A 20,685-nucleotide genomic window follows, 5' to 3' on the forward strand; every position below is an offset into this window, starting at 1 on the left:
GTTCAATTTGTAACAATGAAATTGGGGGTCACCACAACATGAGGAACTGTATTAAAGGATCGTGGCGTCAGGAAGGTTGAGAACCACTGGTAAAGCAAGCACGCATGCACACTCAGTCCCCACACTGCATCAATGGACTCTTCATCTACCGTGAAAGAGCCTCGCCGTCTTTGCTCTCATCACCTCACTCCATGTGTGCTGCTAACTGTGCCACTAGTGTGTGCTGCTAACTGTGCCACTAGGTCACGGACAAGGACCAGAGTTTGCTCGACCACCCTGATTTCTGCTTCTAAAAGCTTTTCCTAAGCCCTTAAATGAGAAGAGTCTACTCTCATCCGATACGGAGACTATAACTGCTACTCAGCGCCATACAAATGTTAGCAACATCTGGAGATAAATATCCCCTCATCCCTAGGGAAAATAAGAGTGAATAGCAGGTCTGCCTGATCTAAGCGGCTAGCTAAGAGATGTGGTCATGATTCATTTTTACTTTTTACAAATGATAGGCTAACCTGCTTTCCAAATTAAAAAAAGAACAAAAGTAATGATTAACTAGCCATGAGATGAATTTTGAAAATACACGTCCTGATGAACTTAGCACAGACTCATTCTCCGCTTGCTCCTAGGAGCAGCACAATGTCAAGAGCGCACTCTGTGCCATTGCAGAGGCTGAAAAGAAGTGACCTCGACATCCTGGCGGGAACACAGAGAAGCTGGACCATGCCCAGAGAAGCAGACTCAGGGTGATATGGAAAACTGACACATATCGGGAGGGATACGAAGGACCCAGGGATGTGTGTTCCAGGACAGACTGAGGAATAAGCAACAGGTGACTACTGAGGGAGACCAGACTTGTTTTGCGTGGTCCCGAGGGTTGGAAAGTCTCTCTGAGGAAGAACTTCCTGTTGGTCATGTTCAGAGACGTCATACATTCCCGCTCCCTGGAGGTGTTTGAGCAAAGGTGGGAGCCCCTTCACAGAGCTGCCAAACGAGATTTCCGCACCCGCTGGGTGACTCAGTGATTGACAGATACAGTTTCTTTAGTTCTCACAGCCTGAGATTCTGTGACTCCACTCACCTCTCATTCTCAGTGGCTGTCCCTCCAGGTCAGGGTTTAGGCACATTGGCACGTTACATTGGCGTTTCCCCGGCTGTATCTGTTCTGTGGACAAATAGAGCATCCCAGTCTCAATGTGGTCAACTGAGCACAATTCACAATCCAGAGAATTTAACCAGATCTCTTGGGGCCATGTTTTCAGTCATGGTTATAGTTGATTATTAACATTTACAAGAAACATCCTACTTTTTAGGGCAGGGCTGTTTGGCGTTTCACTACAAATCTGCCCTTCAGGTCTATGAAATGCAATTAATAGCAGCAGAGCATCTAAAACCATCCAAAAATAGTCCAGATTCCACCACTATCACCCCAAAAAGAGCTCAAATCCCATCTCTCTTGATATGAAATGAAAAAATAAAAGGCTAACGTCACAGCCATAAAGAAATGTTTTATGCGAATCAATAAATACATAAGTGATCATTTGGGGTAATGGTCAGAATGATCATACAGAAAACATGTGGAACTGGTAGCAAGGAAATGACAGGCATGTGAGGACTGAGGAACAGGAATAAGGGGGCAGGGGCGGAAATGGGGGAGCGGTGCTTCAGGAACATTGGTTTCATGTGAAAGATGAAGCAAAGAAGTAAGCCAGCTATACGTGGATGGAGGAGACAGGTACTTTGTGAGCGAGCAGTGCATGCTGAGGGGACTCGATCATGCTTTAGGCTGTCTTTCTCGGTGTGTCTACATGACTAGATCTGTTCTTTTGCAGGCTAGTGAGCCACTGAATCAATGTATGTGGTATGACGTACTATGCCTCCTAACACTGAACTACACGTTCATCGACTTTCCTCTGACCTTGGATTTGGGGAGAACTTTTTATGGCATGAACAAAAACAAGAATGTTGTGATTAAAGCTCTAGTTGGACTTGGTGACCAGAGAACCAACTTGGAGGATGGAAAGCCAGCCCAGGGAAACCCGGGTGAAAGAAATTCAGACAGCATGGAAATAGTGAGTATTAACTGAGACACCAGAGTGACATGAACAAGGCGGAAGTTTGCTTGAAAAGTGAAAAATTCAGTTAAATGGGTTATTTGGCATCATGCAGATTTTTTTTAGATTAAAAATTAGATTGGAAATTGAGCTCTATTTGCCTTTTTATCTCTACTGAGTCAAACAAACTGGGTTGTCATTGTAGTCAGAATCTAAAATGGTTAGCTTAGGCTGAGCTACTAGCTATAGAAAACAGTACAATGGTGAACTACTCTCTGGAGCCCACAGGTCAACCGAACAAAAGCTGGACATTTAATTACTAAAGAACTAACCAAACAAAAGCTTTCATTCTCAGTTCCTTACACAGCTTCATCTCAGTAAAGAGAGCAACAAAGTCCTCTTGGTGTGGACAGAAGACCTCGCCCAAACTCTCGAGACTGGCTATCCAATGTCTTCCTCCTGGTCTCCTTGCCTGTCGGCTTTGGGGCATTTCATTACTCACTACCACCTATCAGTAAATGAAAGATAAAACACTAAACCTGCAAAATGTTAACAACCCTTATAAAGGCTAGGAGAACTGAAACTATCTGCTAAATGTAGGATTGAGTATAGTGTGTAGGATTCAGTCATCTAGACCAGCTCTCTTTTTCTTTCTTTCTTTCTTTCTTTCTTTCTTTCTTTCTTTATTTTGAAGACTGGGGGGAAATAAGTTGAAATTATGTAACTATTATGGTTTTGAAAAAATAACACTATCTCAAGATTTTGGGCCTGTGGAAATTATAGTTCCTGGTCTTAAGGAAGGATATTAAAATAATTGCATATAACTGTAGCTAGAAAGTACTAGCCAAGATACTAAATTAGCCCGATCCAAGTGTTGGCCCCCAGGTCAGAGTGACAAATCCTGATATTTTCCTGGTGCATGCATATTGCAAAGTGCTTTCACATGTGTAATTTTGTAACCCAAATGACCCATTTAATTAAAAAGAAGAAAAGCAGGCACTCAAAAGAACAGGATTGAGGCCGTAAGTACTGGCTTGAGAAAGTGGTACATGTGCAGAAAAACATGGTAATAAAGTGTAGAAAATGCAGAGGGATCATGTGTAAACCAGACATGTCACGGCAGTCAGTTCTTACTTTAACATTGAGGTTAGATGCATTTCCATCGTATGAGCATGAGGGTGTGTGGCTGCAACCTGGTGCCCTGCTGACTCAGACACACAGCTCACATTCCCAAACCTACTGGCAGATCATGATGTCACTAGGCTGACACTGGCTATTATTATTATTACTATTAACAGTCCCTTATTTGGGTACTTTACAATTTATAAAACCAAGAATATTGGTGATCTGGTATTTCGTTTTGTACTTTTAATTCACATCATGAAATCATAGCGCCATTCCTTCCTTTATGCATTTACATCATTAAACTCCCAGATAGATAACCTAATATCTGGAATCTGGGTCTTAGAGGGGAAAAAAAGAGTTGGATCAACCCAGATGGGAGAACAGGTGGCTCTAGAGTGCTTGGAAAGTTTAAGCAGACTTATTAATTACTTTAAGGGTTTTAAAAAATTATTTGAACCACAGAGCACAAGAGAACATCTATTCCTTAACAAGGGAGCAGAAGGGACCCAGGGAAAGTGGCATTAGCTCATCTGAGAGGTAAAACAAGAAGAAAAAGCTTGACCCACCAGTGTCCCAGTTGCTGATGTTATGGGGGGCGCTAGACTGATGTTCCAGCTGTCGCTTCATTAACTGGCTCATTGTCAGAGCTCCCAGGGATCCCCTTTTCATCTGCCTATACTGAGCTATATGAAGGAAATTAGGAGATGATTACTAGGGGGATAAATCCGCATGGCACGCAAAGGCTCTACACATCCAGATAATTGAGTCTTCATCGGCTATTCGTCACTGTTTGGTAAACTGTATGCTCCTATCCAAATGAAAAACTAAAGCACCACGCTATTCCAGGCGCCTTTCTCCACTCGGCAGAGAAAAACACAGCGCCTACAGGCACTGTCTGTGTCCTGTACATATTTAGTCCAACAACATGATTTTTGTCATTAACTTTTTATTTATATATCTGCCTTGTTCCAAAAAGTATTTAAGACAGATAATTTCACTTTGAATTCATAGTTCAACTTTCTTTAATGGAGCTTGTGCACATATAGTTTCCGTTTCCGTTGTATCTCCTGACGTCCCCATGGCGTGTGCGCGCGTGCGTGCGTGTGTGTGTGTGTGTGTGTGTGTACACACAGGTATATTTTAGAGTAGGATGACACATATCAACCCCAATTCTTAAAAAGAAATTGAAGCTGATGAGATTATGTTACTTGGAACCAACCAGTAAATACGGTGGTCGTAAAACCAAAGCATGTTGACTCCGAAGTCAATGCTGTTTTCAATCTGCGTATGAGCCTACTATTTGAGAAGTGTGGCTCAGATAGTGTTCCGCAAGTATATTCTAGCACATGTCTTTATCAGGTTAGCTAACATCTTTGTGTCAGAAAGCTGCGGTAACATTTTTATCCTGCAATTGGGCACTGACAAATATGCCACCAATGAAATGTCAAGTTATAAGCATTTCCAAACCAGAAAGAAACAGGAAAAGCACCTCTGCCAGGAGACTGCCAACGAGAAAGCTGCCTGCCAGGGTCCTCTGATCCCTCCCCAGCAACCCCACCCCTCCCGGCCCCGCCCAGCGAGAAAGGCAGCGCACCACCGATGTGCTTTCTCTACAGGATCCCAAACACCGGGATGTGTGAGAACTTGTGGCCACTCACCCTCTTATAAGGACAATTTCAGAAACTGAAGCTCTGCACGTCATGACCCAGGAGGGGATGGTAGCAACTGGGATGACTGTATGGTCATAGGCAGGTTTCTCAATCATGGTACCAAGGCAGCAGCCTGGTGTGATGTGAAAGCAATCACAATATTGCTTTTCATGTAATTAGCATGCTGTTTGATTCATGGTGGTCATGGCATGCTTAGCTACAAAATAATCAGCTAATAAACTGAAGAAAAGAGAGGGGTGTGATGGGAATTCTTGTGTCTTGGAATCCAGCTTAACTGAATTCATGGAAATGACGATTCGAACTAATATGAAAAATCTCTGATTCTTCTGGTTGGTTGGTAAAACTTACAACTTTATGACTCACTTGAAAAGTACAGCCTCTTTAAAATTCAAAAGTGAAGCTCTTTTAGAAGATTTGAGAAATTTAAAAATTAGCAGCAAAAAAAAAGATGTAAAAACTCTAATGATTGAATAATTTCTCCAATTCCCTGTTTTTAAAGACAACAGAATTCCCTAAGAATAAAAATCCTTAATAGTTAGCTCAGCGTGTAAGACCCCTGGCATTATGCCTCCAAGAACATATCAGCAAGAACCATCGAATACACGCTTTTAGTGAAGAGAAGGAGGAAGGCGGAAATCTAAGGATGCGCTATGCTAAATCTGAAGGGACTTGATTCAGTCATGAATGGGGATTATGATACATTGGCTACATTTATTTTATGATACATTTAACTAGCACTGAATTCAAACTGACTTAGTCATCCTATCTCAAAGTATACCCAACTTGGAATTCTAACTAAATACACTACCTTTTTTTTTTTCTTCATATGGCTCATGAAAATCAGGAGGAGAAAATACACTTTCATGATTTTAGTAAAAATGGGAATTTTAGCCTAAACGTTGTGGCTCAGTGGTTGAGCATTGAAGCAGGAGTCACAGTTCTACTCCCAGTCAGGGCACATGCCCAGGTTGTGGGCTCGATCCCCAGTAGGGGTGTGCAGGAGGCAGCTGATGAATGATTCTCATCATTGTTGTTTCTATCTCTCTCTCCCTCTTCCTTCCTCTCTGAAATCAATAAAAATAGATTTTTTAAAATGGGCATTTTATCAGGTTATCAAATAGATTTTTTGTGATTAAAAAAAAGAACAACTAGATTCAGAACTAAACATTCTTCTTTGCTACCAAAAGGGAAAATAACAGGCACTTGGAAACTCTTTCTTAGAGTTCCTATCACCTCTATTATAACTGATTGTGAATTATTCTAAGGCAGCACGGTATACTAAGAAGAGCATGAGCTTGAAAAGTCAAACAGACCTGGCACCAATTCCTGTCTCTACCACTTACTAGCTGTGTGACTTCAGACAAGTCATTTAGCCTCTCTGAACCTGTTTCTTAATCTATAAAATGTGGTCAATAACTTCTGCCATGCAATGCTAATGTAAGGCCTGAATAAGACCACAATGTGTGTAAACCACTCGGCACAGTGTCTGGCACATGATAGATGTACATCAGTGCTGCTCTTATCACTAATATGACCATGAACTCCTTGAGGAGAAGGGATGTCTATGTATTCACATCTGATCCCCAGTGCCAAGCACAGTGCCTGCACCCAGCCGACCCTTAATAACTAGTTGCTGAATGAATGAAAGCATGAATGAATGAACGATGAAGATGATGATGTGGTTCCGTACTACCAGTCCAGCATCTAAGTTAAGATCGTTATCTGGTTTTTCAGAATCATCCTCATTTCAAGAGCGTCAGATGAAAATTAACCAGCTCCTCAGACAGTGTCCACATAGAACACAGACGATACCAGCACACGGGACCAGAGTTTGCAGAACTTGCACCTATTTGCATCTGATTCCTGCAGACAATTTCCTATCTAAAGTCTCTTACTTGCCTCCACTGAGCCAGGTGGACACCCTTACCCTCACCTCAGCGGAACTCAAGCTCCTCATGACAAAATCTAGGACCCATCAACTGAAGGCAGTTTCCAAATAGTTGCCTCTTATAGATCTTGTAAAATTTCCAGGCCATTTTTATTTCCTGGTCTAAAGGACTTGATTCCACCATGATGTTGGGAGCATGAGATATCCAATACATCTATTTTATGATAACCCAGATAAAACTTGGTTAATGATGGAGGGAATTCAAACTAAAATGTTCCCTGTAAAATTCCGCCATGAATAATGCTTTCCACTTGTCCCAAAACCCGTTCCATGTTTTATGTTAGGCTTGTAATATGCAATTATTATTTTATTGAATGATGAAATTCAGTGATTATTCCTTAACAAATGAGAATTCTTGGTCCATCAGTAACCATACAGATTTATCAAACACTTGAGATGTTGACAAAGGTGAGCCCGTGCCTCAGGGTCTCTGAGAACATACAGCATATTGTCACCTAGGAAGCTAACACAACATTAAAAAAAGAAAACCAAGTGTGTGAAAATTGAAAATAATGTAGCAGATAATGTTCCAAAATCAATGCAGAAGAAATCTTACTTGATATCGAGGAATGGCTGCTTGTTTCTGGCACACCTGCTTCTAAGGTAGGGGCGGACGAGGATTCTCGTGGCATTTCCAACGTAGAAAGTCCTTTAGTAGAGGGATCTGCAAGCATAAATAGTATTTAAAACTCAGGACACTGATTAAAAACAAATTCTATATAGAACCTTTTCTGTATACTTTCCCCTCTTGCCTAATACACTCATTCTACTTATATACCCATTATATACTGTTATATACTTTCTGACCCTACTAATTACTTTAGTGGAATTACATTCAAAGTTTCATAGAGAACTGCTTTCGTATTACACTCTGCATCTGTAGCTAGGCCTCTCGGAGATCAACGACAGCACAGGGACAAAACTAAGCCTCACATGCTCACACTGCCCGTCCTTGAGCAGGTCTCTTCACCTTCCAGACTGAATTTCTTCTCATCTAACACCTAAACTCGCTTACAGTTCATTCCATCTATATCATTCCACCACTCCACCTTTATCTGGCATTTTCCTATTCATCATTTACATCTCAATTTACACAGAAAACTCCTCCTCCAGGATGTTTTTTGAGACCCCTCCCCCACCCCCCAAATACAAACAAACAAAAAACTGGCTCAGGCAACACTCTTATGTAATTCCAGAGTACCCTGTCCTTAATCTCTCCCTAACCTAAAACACTATCATGTAATTTCCTATTTACTTGTCTGTAACTTTGCTAAACCATATGTAATGTAGGGGCAGAGACTGGATTGAACATGAAATAATATTAACTCAGATTTTATATTTTATTAGTTGAGCAAGAAACAGACTGTGTTGTTTGCTTCTTCTATTTGACAAATGTATCCAAGGTGAAATATTTTCTGTATATGGTATTTTCTTAGTAATCTAATGGGGAAAAGGTACTCCACATTATTCTAACTAAAGATTATCTTTTAAAACCGTTTGAAAAGTTTAATAGTTTATTGTAGCAAGCCTCCTAAAATTTCTTACAAACCTCCCTGCCACCGGAAGCAGCACTAACTATCGGACACAGAGAGCACCTCGGAGTTGCCACTATGTGCTTTCGTGACTCTGTGCTGCAGGTCAGGGATGCCACCCTAAATGGCCTCGAGTCCTTAAGCTTAGTCATGCCTCTGTCTCATCCTTTTCCTATGCTCAATCCTTTCTTCTTGCCACAGAGCAAAACACCATAATATATACAACTTAAGCAAGCAGATGCTATTCTGTTGCTGGATGACCACCAAACTTGCAAAACTGTCAGAAATAAAAGTAAAATAGATCCTAGGTGAGAGCGTGGGTCTCCATCCAACACCCAGCAAGGAAGGCGAGGAGATCTGTACGTCTGTGGGAGGTGGGACACTACAGATATAAAATTATATGACTGTACAATATACATTATAATATGTTTAAAGACATTATTGTAATTGTCAGATACTTCCTTCTTATTCTAGGAACAAGTATATTAATATAAAACCAACTTTCTCCTTAGTATCCCGGGGAACAATCTAACATAAGGATGAATAGAGAAAGCAACACACATACACACACAACATACCTGCAACCTATATATCATACACGCCCACCCCACAGACCTTCTATAGTCTCCGATATACCCACCCTGTAGACCTCTACAGCTTCTAGGCAATGCTGTCCTCCATCTACATGCAGAAACTTTCCTGACTCCCAACAATAAAAAGCTACTCCAGTTTCCCTAGAAACCATCGGAAACTTTCTGGTTAGTACCAGGGTCTTTCCCTTCCCCTGCCTGGCTGGAGCATGCCCTTTTTCAAATACCCTAACGTTCACTCAACCAATTTTCACAGAGTACCTTTGAGGTACACAGCTCTGTCCTATGAGGTAGAGAACAGTCAGAAACCTCAGGAAATACCCGGGCAAACAAAAGAGCTGAGCCCGTCCTCAAAGGAGTGGCTTGTGTATGGAGCAGTGGGAGAAGCAGGACTAGAATCAAGGGACTAGGCCCGGCATTGCCACCACCTGGCTGTGTGACCCGCAGCAAGGCCCATCACCTTCTGGTGGGCGCGGGGGCGGGGGGGTGGGGGGGGGAGGGGCAGGGCCCTCTCACAGAAAGCGAGGTCTCTGAGCTCTCTGCCAGTTCTCAATGCTCTAGAGCAGTGGTTCTCAACCTTCCTAATGCCGCGACCCTTTAATACAGTTCCTCATGTTGTGGTGACCCCCAATTTCATGATTAATCATGAAAACAATATGTAATTATATACATGTTTTCCGATGGTCTTAGGTGACCCCTGTGAAAGAGTCGTTCGACCTCCAAAGGGGTCGAGACCCACAGGTTGAGAATCGCTGCTCTAGAGCCTAGGAATTTAATAAGATAATCAGCCCTGACCAATTCCATTCCTTTTTTTAAAAGATCTGAGTTGGAACATGAGGAAGCGGCCGATCAGTAGCACAGCAATACCACAGCAGACTATGTTTTAGCCGGGCTACCTGCTTGCCACTTTTGCAAGTTATCTTTCTTAGAAACGGTGTTTCCAAGGAAACACAAGAAATGGCCCCTGAGGCAGGAAATCCCTGTGCTGTGACAACTTCACCACCAAGTGGTGTCCACGGATTAGGGTCTCGGTGATAACTGGACTTTTTTGTTGTTGTTGTTCTTGAGGGGACACAATGTCCACCAGATTGCTGATATTGTTCAAAATATATAATCAACTGAAGGCCCTAAATGAGTATACAGTCAATTCTTCATTATTCTAAGCACTTTTTGCTTTATGTTAGCCCTTCGTATTTGTTCCTCCTTTTGGACTATATCACAGCTCACTAAAGTACGGGGGGGGGGGGGGGGGGGGGGGGGCAAAAAGAGTTCACATTAATGGCTTTTGCTGATTGAGGAAGACTAAAATGATGTTTGGAGTATCTTGATATGAATTAAGCATTGCCTCTGATTGCCAAGGATGGTCAAGAATTGCCTGGAGAGTTTAGAAACAACAGATACGGGAACATTTATGGAGCCAATAAAACCACATCTGAATCCAACACTTCAGCCGGGCAGGAAGGATCTGGAGTGATTATGAAACAATTATAATGTCACTCCCTGACCATATAAGGTTAAGAATTTATGCCCGGCTGGTGTGGCTCAGTGGTTGAGCGCCGACCTATGAACCAGGAAGTCACGGTTTGATTCCCTGTCAGGGCACATGCCTGGGTTGCAGGCTCGATCCCCAGTGGGGGGCGTGCAGGAGGCAGCGAATCAATGATTCTCTCTCATCATTGATGTTTCTATCTCTCTCTCCCTCTCCCTTCCTCTCTGAAATCAATAAAAATACTTTTTTTAAAAAAGAGTAAAAATGTATGCACAGTCAAAGCCAAGAACCTAACCAGTAAGATGCACAAACTTGAATGCAAGGCTGGAAGAAGAAGAGGCAGGAGCTCACCTGGATCCTTCTGTTCTCCCAGTTTGTCCAGAACGTTGAAGGAGATGTCCAGGTACTCTCTCTGGATGGCACTGACTGCAATCTTCCTCTGCTTCCTCTGCCTGGGAACGATCTGAATCTTAAATTCCGACTCCTCGGCTCCCTCCTCTTCGACCTTCCCCTCGGGATTCTGTTCGGTATCGGATTCAGCGCTGGTGTCGGGCTTCTCACTCTCCATTGGACTCTCAGCATCCTCAGGGACTTTGAGGAGGACAGTTTTTGCCCCTGAGCTTGGCATCAGCCCACCCGGCGTCTCTTCTTCGATGCCAGGCTCCAGGGTCTCGTCCAGTGACAAGGCGGGGAGAGCAGATGACTTCTGAAGGAGGTCTCGTTTTTGTTTCAGCGTGAGCGGGCTGCCCCCCGAAAGCTCTTGCAGCTCCCCCGGCCTCGCTAAGTCTTCAGAGGCGGTGGGGTCTTCCAGAGCTATGAAACGGAAGTCCTTGTCCCCTGCTGGCTGATTAGTTCCTGAGTCCTTGGAGGAAAAGCCTTGGGAACAGTCCTCCACACTTACTTGCACAAGAGGAGCTGTGCTCAGGCTGAGGGCCGGGGGGCGGCTGGGGATGGAGGGCGAGGAGGCAGCATTTTTGCCAGCAGCACCATCATTTCCCTGGCCCACCGTCTCCTCTTCGTCACTCTCTACTATTCGGAGAGGGGGGCAGCGGTTCAAACACGAGGGAGTCGCTGTCAGAGGTGGAGTGCATAGACTGCTTCTCAGGCCCAGAAGCTGAATCGGAGGACAGATCGATCAGATCTAAGTCCTCCTTAGGAGCAGGCTTTCTTGGCGAATCAACTTTGACCTCAAACGTCTCCATGCAGTTCAACCTGACCTCTGGGATCACGGGCCTCCGCCTTTCCTGAAAACCTCCCACGGCGGGGTTCTCGGGGACTTCAGGATTGCTCCGCCTGGTAGCAGAATTCTGTCGGGACCGTCCGTGGTCGTGCTGTTTGTGCGTGACGTAAGCAGCCTGGGCAGGGGGCTTATCTACGTCACACCGGTCTATGCAGGACTTCCTACGGTGCTCATCTAATGTAAACAACAGGGAGTCTGCGTTCCCTATATCAAGAGATTTTTGTTTTAAAGAGCGCAGCTTTTTTTTCTGAATGCTTTCTTCTCTCACACAGTGGAGAATGCTGTCTTGTAATGCACCCGTTTCTCTATATTCAGCCAGCTCTATTTCACCTGATTGAAACAGAAAAAGCTAGTACTATTTTATGGGGAGACTTCACCATTGTTTCTTTTCCCCCCTCATACATGGGCATACAATTGGCATAAATCGTCATCACAATCCCAGCTCCACCAGAAGGCAAAACTGACTTTCTGACCAAGTTTTTGTAAGGTTCAATCTAATTTCAAAAACCAGAAACCCTTGGAATGAGAGAACCCACAATGGCAGTTTAAGATTTATATTTCCAAAATCAGGCTTCAGAAAAATCCCTCAGCTCTGCTCATTTGTACAGGAGAGGGGATCGCTTTGGCTGAGGCTGATCTAGGAAACTGTATTCAAATTGTGTGGAAGAGAAACAAACGTTTTGCAAAAAATCAAATCAAGCAATGGCCCTCTAGCACAGTCATGACGTTAATGAGGTATCTGTCAATTCACATATATATATAAATGTGTGTGTGTATATATATATATATATACTGTTTATGCATACATATATATAAAATCAACGGTATTAAAATGTGTAGTAACATAATAAAATTAAGGTTTTACCCCAAACAAACAGTAGAGTACAACATTTCTGCATAAAATTACTAAGAGGAAAAAATTCATACTTCTCTGTACATTCATCTCAACCGGCTGATATTTCACCATTTTGCTGCCGCCTATCCTTTTCAATCTTGCAAAAAAAGTTTGAGACTCTTTATTGCAGGGTCCAGTAGGTGTATCATGAATATCAGATTCATCAAAAACACTATCTTCTTCTAATTGGGGAGAGAAAGTCAAAATTACACTTAAGAGGTTATTCTCTCTTAGGCTGTGTCTACACAAGCATTCCAATGAAAACATTACATAGAGCCAAGTCTGGGGTGGTTTCTACGCCAGCCCACGTCTAGCCATGGCTTGTATTTCATCCAGGCATCAAATCATCCATATGTTGAACAGAGCAACCTGTTATACAAGGTTGCCCCTCATTTCCCAGGTGACAAATTGGCAGCATTTTCAAGAGAGACATTTCAATGTTCCAATAGAGCCTCATGCAGAAGCTTTCCCAATGCACTGAAAACCAGATAGCACATAGGTGTCAGGAGTCTGGGATACTGCTTCACCTCCCTGCCTTGGGTGAATTTTCAGGCTAATTTAGCAAAAGAAAATTAAGCAAAATGAGTGGTTCTCACTCTTTCCAAAAATATATGCCTTCTTGGGATTTGAGAACTGGCATAGACACAGCCTAACAGTACATGCACCTTATACTTTGTGAATGCAAAATACTGTACTCTACATTTGGTAATGACACACACAACACACAGAAAAAGCTTAGAAAAGCCACTGGCCGTCTTAAAAGCTCCACAAATGATTATGGGCTGAAAGAGTAAACAAAGGAAAAAGAAAACAGAAAGAAACATTTCCCCCTAGTAAAGACTCTTCTCTGAGGAGTTTGTCATGTGCAACTATAGTGACTCCCAGGAAGAATCTTTGGCTCATCAGCCTGAGGCCCCCTCAATAAACGGGTCACTAGAATGCCTGTCAAGCGTTTTTCTATGTCTTCTTCTGTCCCCATTTGGCCAATTTTAAATCAAAGAGAAACACAAAAATGAATTAATAAGGAAAGGGTTGCTATGTTGCACCCCATAAAGTTCACTTAATTTCAAATGTCCTTCCATGCTTTGGAAAGGCCAAAGCCATGTTCAAAGCAGCAAGAGAAAAGGCTACAAAAGTGCACTTAGTACCAGGATAAATGGAATCAACCTACTGTTGGAGCTGAATATCACTGAAATCACAGCATTTGGCCTATATCGACGTCTACCTATGTGACAAAATGAGGCTCAGGTGCGATTAAGGTTATTTAAGCTTTCTTGATCATAAGGATAGTACAAATACAGAGTTAAGTTTTGATCCTGTCCTCATACACAAGAGTCTATAAGTAAGTGAAATTTGAAGCAGTAGATGTTAGATAAACCAAGAATAGTGATCCTTTTTGTCAAATAAAAAAAATAAATGTTAACCATTAAAATGGGTACAAAACTACCAGTGAACTTCCACAAAGTTGAGAAAGCCTATCAAACTCCTGTGTCTTGAGAAGAGGCAACAGTGACCTGTTTTATTTTCTTTATTTCCTTTATAAAAACATACTCCTTTTAAAATGCAGGCTTTTGAGGAAAGAGTTATGCAATTGCCATTATATAGCTGCGAAATAATTCTCAATTATACTGAATAATCGAGAAGAAAGGCTTCAGGATGGCATCTCCCATCTAGAAAGGGTCACCTGGGACTGGCCCAAACACTGAGCCCACATTGAGGACATCCCTAGTGTAACTGGATCCACCCAATTTCCCAGAAACTAGGACCTAAACTGGTAAATAAGATATTCTTCAGAAAGGGTCTGATGGATACCAGAGCTAAATAACTTAGGACTCTGAGATCCATCTGTAGCCAACCTAAACTCAGACCTTGCAGCAATAAACCAATAATGGAACGCTGGCTCCAACCCATCCTAATGAGATATTTTCAGAGCAGTCAACCAAGTCAGACTCCATTAACACCGCTCTATAACACACCAAAGGGTCGGGGGACACTTGGCTTTCTCCCAGGATTGGATTAGATGATGTCACCTTTTACAAGTCTAGTCACCCCGTGACAGGCACTAAAGATAAACACCTTGGTTCTTCAGGCTATAATTTTACTCTAGAGTTTTATTCTACTCCTTTGTGGAAAAGCTATCAATATAAAAAGTCAATATCGGAGATAATGTAAACCTATGCAGCAAAAGTATTTCATTCCAGTTGCCTTAAATCAATTCTTATTGAATAAGGTGGCTACAAAAAGCATGTCAGCAAATGCAGACTCCATTCAAATCTGTGAGCGCAAAGTTCTGGAGCAAACAAGAGACCGACAAAATTACATGCCTCTACTAAGAATTACCTCACAGCCCAAAGCAAGGTGTTTCCGTCACGTAGGAAAAGGCCCATAAAGGTCTCTTAACCAAACAGCAGACAATCTTTACCAAACACTATTTCTTATGAAATGGATTTCAGAAGCACATTAATTATTTCTCTTTCATTTTAAAAATTAAGGCAGCAACATCATGGGACAGTTGGAAAATTAATGAAGCAGTAAGTGATTGTTTGACTCCAGAATGACACCTGAGGGCCCCCTTCTGTCTCCTAAGAGAAACACTGTCCAGGATGTTTTACGTATTCAAACTCAGTTTAGGATAGAATTGAGATGCGTGAAGTACCTTTTTCTTTCTCGCTGTATCTGCTGATGTTACTGTTGTCACTGTACAAAGGGCCCGCCGTGGCATGGGGCTTGCAGCTATGATACTGTGCATTGAGTGTATTGACTGTTATGTGAATCAGGTGCAGCAGGACCTTGCTGATGTCACAGTCCCGATATGGATACTGCACAACAAAACAAAGGGAGAAATATATAAATGGTTATTTCGAAGGGTAAGTTTTCCACTTGATCTTGCTAGATAGTTTCCTCAGCATTTGGGGGGGGGGGGATAAAAAGAAAAATATAGATAGGCAAAAACATAAATCCTTATCATGCATGCCCTTATTCCCTGTCTCTTGCACTGAACCACAAACGGCAATGCATGCCAGTTCCCAGTTACAATTCCTTTCAACAAAATTATTTGCCATAAACATTTGGTCTATGAATACAATTTTAAATATTTTCCTTGTTTTCTGACATAAAAATTAATATATATTAATTAGAATCTAATTATTAGATAAAATAGGAGATTCTGGTCAGAAATAGAGGTGGTTGATCGAAGTCCTACAATTCATCTTTTTTCATTTTAAACATTTTCAAGAGAAGACACTGACATGGCCTCCATTTCTAGTTCCATTCCAATAGCTCTTTGCTTCTCAGCACTAATTGTACCTGACAATTCTTCTTCTGAAGGTCAAATGATTGTCCTACAACATTTTCAACATAGGTCTCTTAAGTGTTCTCCTCACTAAGAGAATCATTCCACCCAAAAAAGAAGTAACTGCAGCAATTCACCTTGTACAGGATGACAAGCAAGGCCTTCAACCACATCTGCCGGATGTGAGGTTTTAGGGACCAGAGGGAACAACGAGGTGGCTGTTGGAAATAATGCCGTAGTTGAGGACAAGAGCAGTATTTGAGCACCTGAACCACCAAGGGGAGAAGGTGTTTTCCCAAATTAATGTTATAGTCCATAACCTGAAATAGGAAAGAAATTAATAACTGAAGGAAAACTATAAAGAACACTTACAAGCCAAAAGGAAAAATTTGAACCATCGAACACAGGCAAAATATTTAACAGGCATCTCACAAAATATTAATAGTGATGGCCACTACGCATAAAGGAGGAAAGTCCAACCTCACAGGAAATTTTTTTAAACCTCGTCTATTAAAATAGTTTTAATCTACTCAATTATCTAATAATCTAATTTATCTATTAAAATAAAATTGTATCTATTAAAATGTCCTATTAAACTGTTAAGTGGAATAAAACTTAGAATCAATCAAAACACCTAGTATGGGAAATCATGTGGAGAAATGGACATTCTCAGACACAGTATATTAACCTTTCTGGAAACAGTATATCACTCAATACAACCTTTCAAGAGAGCAATTTAACAACATGTATTCAGAAGTAAAAAAAGCACATAGCCTCTAGCACAACAATTAAATATATCCTAAGGAAATAATCAGAGAAGTGTTCCAAGATGTATGCATAAAAATAGTCAGCATTATAGCCAGTCCCAGCTGGACACAAACCTACATCTCCAACACTATGGGACTAGTTAATAAAAGATTGTTTTTATGACAGCAGACTACTACATAGACATTAATAGGATATGATACAAACTTATATACATTATATGAACTCTGTAATATATTTTACATTTCGAAAGTTTACACATACAGCCCTGGCCAGTGTGGCTAAGTTGGTAGAGCATCGTGTTATGCACAGGGAGGCCACCAGTTCAATTCTGGGTCTGGGTCAGGGCACATGTGGGCTCGATCCCCAGTAGGGGAGGCATGCAAGAGGCAGCCGATTGATGTTTCTCTCTCACATCAATGTTTCTCTCTCTTTCTCTCTCTCTCTCCCTTTCCCTTCTTCTCTCTCTAAAATCAATAAAAACATATTTTTAAAGGATAGACATACATATATTAATATGTATAACATGATCTTATTGTTATTAAAATGTGCATGTATATACATACATATATATACATATACACATATATGTATGTATGCATGTATGTATGTATATGATATATACATGCATATATGTGTGTAAATTTGGAGCCAGTGATAATACCAAAATGTTAGTTATTTGTCATGGGTTTTTTTGAGATTTGTATTTTACCTTATTGGTTATATTTCTAAAATGAATATGTATAACATGGATTTAGAAAGGGAAAAGCAGGGGAGGGAAGGAAGGAGGGAGAGAGGGGAAAAAGAAGGGAGAGCTTGGTGGCTGAAATGGTGCACTCTCCTTCAACACAGACAGCTGAGTTAGTGGTGGTCCATCTAATTATCAGCATCAGCAAGAGACAACTACATACCTACTGCTCCCACTATGCTTATTTGTGTTCATTATTTTACAATCTATTTGAGTTCATTGATAACAGCTACCATCACTGAGTTCCTAGCATGAGAGAGGCACTGAGCAAGGTGCTTTGCAATATGTTGTCTCTAATCTTTCAAAAAAAAGTCTGTTACCAACTGGCAAACAAGCAGAAGATGCCTAAGGCCATAGAGGTAGTAACAGTGGCAGAGCTGAAATTCATGTCCATTATTCCCCAAGTCCTATACCCTTTGCAGACTGTGCAGTCATTCTGGAGAGTCATATTTGTAGCACTGGTCAAATCAGGCACACAAGATACCCCCCACAGTCCCTTAATTCTGCTCTTGGATCATATCTCAAAGGAATTCCCACATTAGTGGATAAGGTGCATGTACAAGGATGTCCATTGCTGAGCGGTTTGGGGTAGGAAGGAGTTGGGAGCAATATGAGTGTCCATCATGGGGGAATGGATAGGTAAAGCATGGCAGATGTACACCATGGCATATGGTACAGCAGTTAGAAACAGCAAACATGGAATAGCCAATAATGGTGATGTGACATGAAGTAAGTTGTATGATTAATTCAACCTTCCACTTGAAGCCAAAAAGGAAAAAGATTTTTTAAAAAGTAAAAGAAGTATGATGATTATCAGAGGGAAAGGGGGTTGGAGAGGTATAATAGGATAAAGGGGGATAAATGGTGATGGAAGGAGACTTGACTTGGGGTGGTAAACACACAGTACAATTATACAGATGATGTACTATAGAATTGTACACCTGAAACCTATATAATTTTGTTAACCAGTGTCACCCCAATAAATTCGATAATTTTAAAAGGAAAAGAGAAAAAAACACCCACAAATAAAGATCCCACACTGCCTTATTGTTCACTGGGTAGAGTTTTAGGTTAGAATGATGAAAAAGTTCTGGAGATGGATAGTGGTGGTGGTTACATAACTAAGTGAATGTACTTAATGACACAGAATTGTACACTTAAAAATGGCTAAAATGGTAAATTCATGTTATATAGATTTTACACTACCTCTCCAAAAAAAATCCCAAACTCCCTTTATGACATTAGGTGGCTGAATCTTACTCATCTGTATATTCCCCTCACAGACTCCTAAGAAAGTAATTTGTACAAACTTTTACACTCAACTCATGTTGGCTACACGGACTTAATTACTTGTTTCTCCTGAACGTCCAAGGGCATGGCTCCCAAAGGCTGTGATTGCACTTACCTGGGCAATTCCCGCAATAAACGCATTAAAGCACGTCGACAGGCGCATTTTCTGAGGTGCTATCATAAAGCAGCCTTCCTGCTGGTCGTAGCCGAGTAAGACGTACAGGTGCCGCTTGACCGTGTTGAAGGCCTTCGCACTGCTGATGTCTGACTCTGCGCTGCTCTCATCCTTGGCCATGAACTTCATGAGCACTGTAATCAGCTGGTGCACGGTCTGGTGGTCGATCCCAGCGTCTTCTGGGAGCAGGTCCTTGATGGTGTTGTCATTCTCAGGGGATTGTTGTCCTGTCGGTACAAGGAAGGCCATCAGTGGGTGGCTCCTCCACACAGAACTTGACACTAAAACCTCCCTTCATGCATAAAGCACATTCTTCTGCCATTAAATATTTTTATCTTTTGGAAAAACTTAAAGGCACAATACGGCCTACTAAGCAAAGCATTAGTCCAAGGGTAGAAGTTAGTGTGTCCATCTACAACCAAGTAATTGGGGAATAATAAAGGAATTTGAAATAAAAATGGACATTGCAAAGCTAACTTCTCTTCAAACAGTAAGACAAACACCCACAAATAAACTTCATCTAGTGGCAAAGTTTTATCCTCAGTGATAAAGAGAAGTTCCCCTTCCATTTGTAAAATCAGCATGTAAGAATAACCAATAATAATAATAATATTCTAAAACCCACTGAGCACAAAGACATCCACTGGGTTATTTTGTTTAAATTATTATCTCAATTCAGTTATGTTCATAAATCAGCTGGTGGGGGAAAAAAGTTTTCTTTTTCAAATCCTGAGATATTAGCAATGTGTGGTCTCTCAATAATATAGTAAAAATTAAATAACAAATTATAAGCCCTGCTGAATGTAATGAGAAACATACAGGAAGGGAGGGAGGGCCACAGACAGAAAGAAGCGTGAACTTTTTTAAAAGCGGGGGGGGGGGGGGGGGGGGGAGTCACATGAAGGTGAGCTGAAAGTTCACATGGAAAGAAAAAAAGAATACCTTTGCCCTTGACTTATTCTTAACCCTACAAAAAATTATGATGAGCAGCTCCCTGACAGTGACTTTCTCTGTTATTTTTCAGAGTCAGAAATTAGACCCTGTCTCCTTTGTTTTTCTGCCTCTTCTGATCTGGTTTCGTTTAGGACTTTGGGGGAAGGAAAAGTGAGATGTGTTTTTCCATGTTTCTCTGTAGGGGCTATTCTTGTCCTTCCTTTGACAAGTTGCATCAGAATTGCTAAATTGGAAGCCATTTTAGCCTGGTGGGTTAGGTAGGCACACCCTCATTCTCATCTCTCATCCTGCAAAGAACAGTTCTGCTAAATGATGACAAGCTTTGCTACAAATCATTATAAACCAAAGCTTGACCATGTTTATTTTATGATGATGGTATTAAGGAAATAACAAAAAAAAAGTAGGTGATTTATACCCATTAACTTAACCAATTCGGCAAAACCTCAGTCTTCCAGGACACAGCCAAGAGAAGTGAGATCGATGAAACATTTCTGGAGACTGTGGAAATTAACTGCCTCAAGCCCAAACCCTTTTCTCTTCAGCAGTGGCATGAAAGTAATGTCAAGTTCAGGCATGACTAGGTTAGAACTACACATAAGGTAACAACTAGGTTGTCTAGTTTTCCCCAGATGATCAGAAGAATGCTGGTCTGTTCAAAAGTGACACACTGAGAAGGGATAGTTAACAATGTATGAAGAGGCAGAGAAATCATATAAGTCAAAGAGCCTCTCACATAAGGGAAAGCATCTGACAAATTTCAATATGACCCTAGTACCATGGTTGGCAAACTGCGGCTCGCGAGACACATGCGGCTCTTTGGCCCCTTGAGTGTGGCTCTTCCTAAGCCTTAGGAGCACCCTAATTAAGTTAATAACAATGTAACCTACCTATATAGTTTAAGTTTAAAAAATTTGGCTCTCA

At 41.4% G+C, this 20,685-nt stretch overlaps 1 protein-coding gene across 1 annotated transcript in view; it reads right to left on the reverse strand.

The window, feature by feature from the left end:
* LOC139010207 (protein unc-79 homolog) overlaps positions 1-20,685 on the reverse strand; it is a 224,189-nt gene that overhangs the window by 58,034 nt on the left and 145,470 nt on the right. The window contains 9 exon segments of the mRNA XM_070414385.1: positions 1,079-1,162; positions 3,743-3,859; positions 7,351-7,458; positions 10,757-11,450; positions 11,452-11,975; positions 12,573-12,722; positions 15,197-15,359; positions 15,970-16,152; positions 18,751-19,037. Coding sequence (XP_070270486.1) covers positions 1,079-1,162; positions 3,743-3,859; positions 7,351-7,458; positions 10,757-11,450; positions 11,452-11,975; positions 12,573-12,722; positions 15,197-15,359; positions 15,970-16,152; positions 18,751-19,037 — 2,310 coding nt within the window.

The sequence above is a fragment of the Myotis yumanensis genome, unplaced genomic scaffold, assembly GCF_028538775.1.
Source record: "Myotis yumanensis isolate MYYU_CA2020_CCGP unplaced genomic scaffold, mMyoYum1.0.hap1 SCAF_1, whole genome shotgun sequence".
Lineage (NCBI taxonomy): Eukaryota > Metazoa > Chordata > Mammalia > Chiroptera > Vespertilionidae > Myotis > Myotis yumanensis.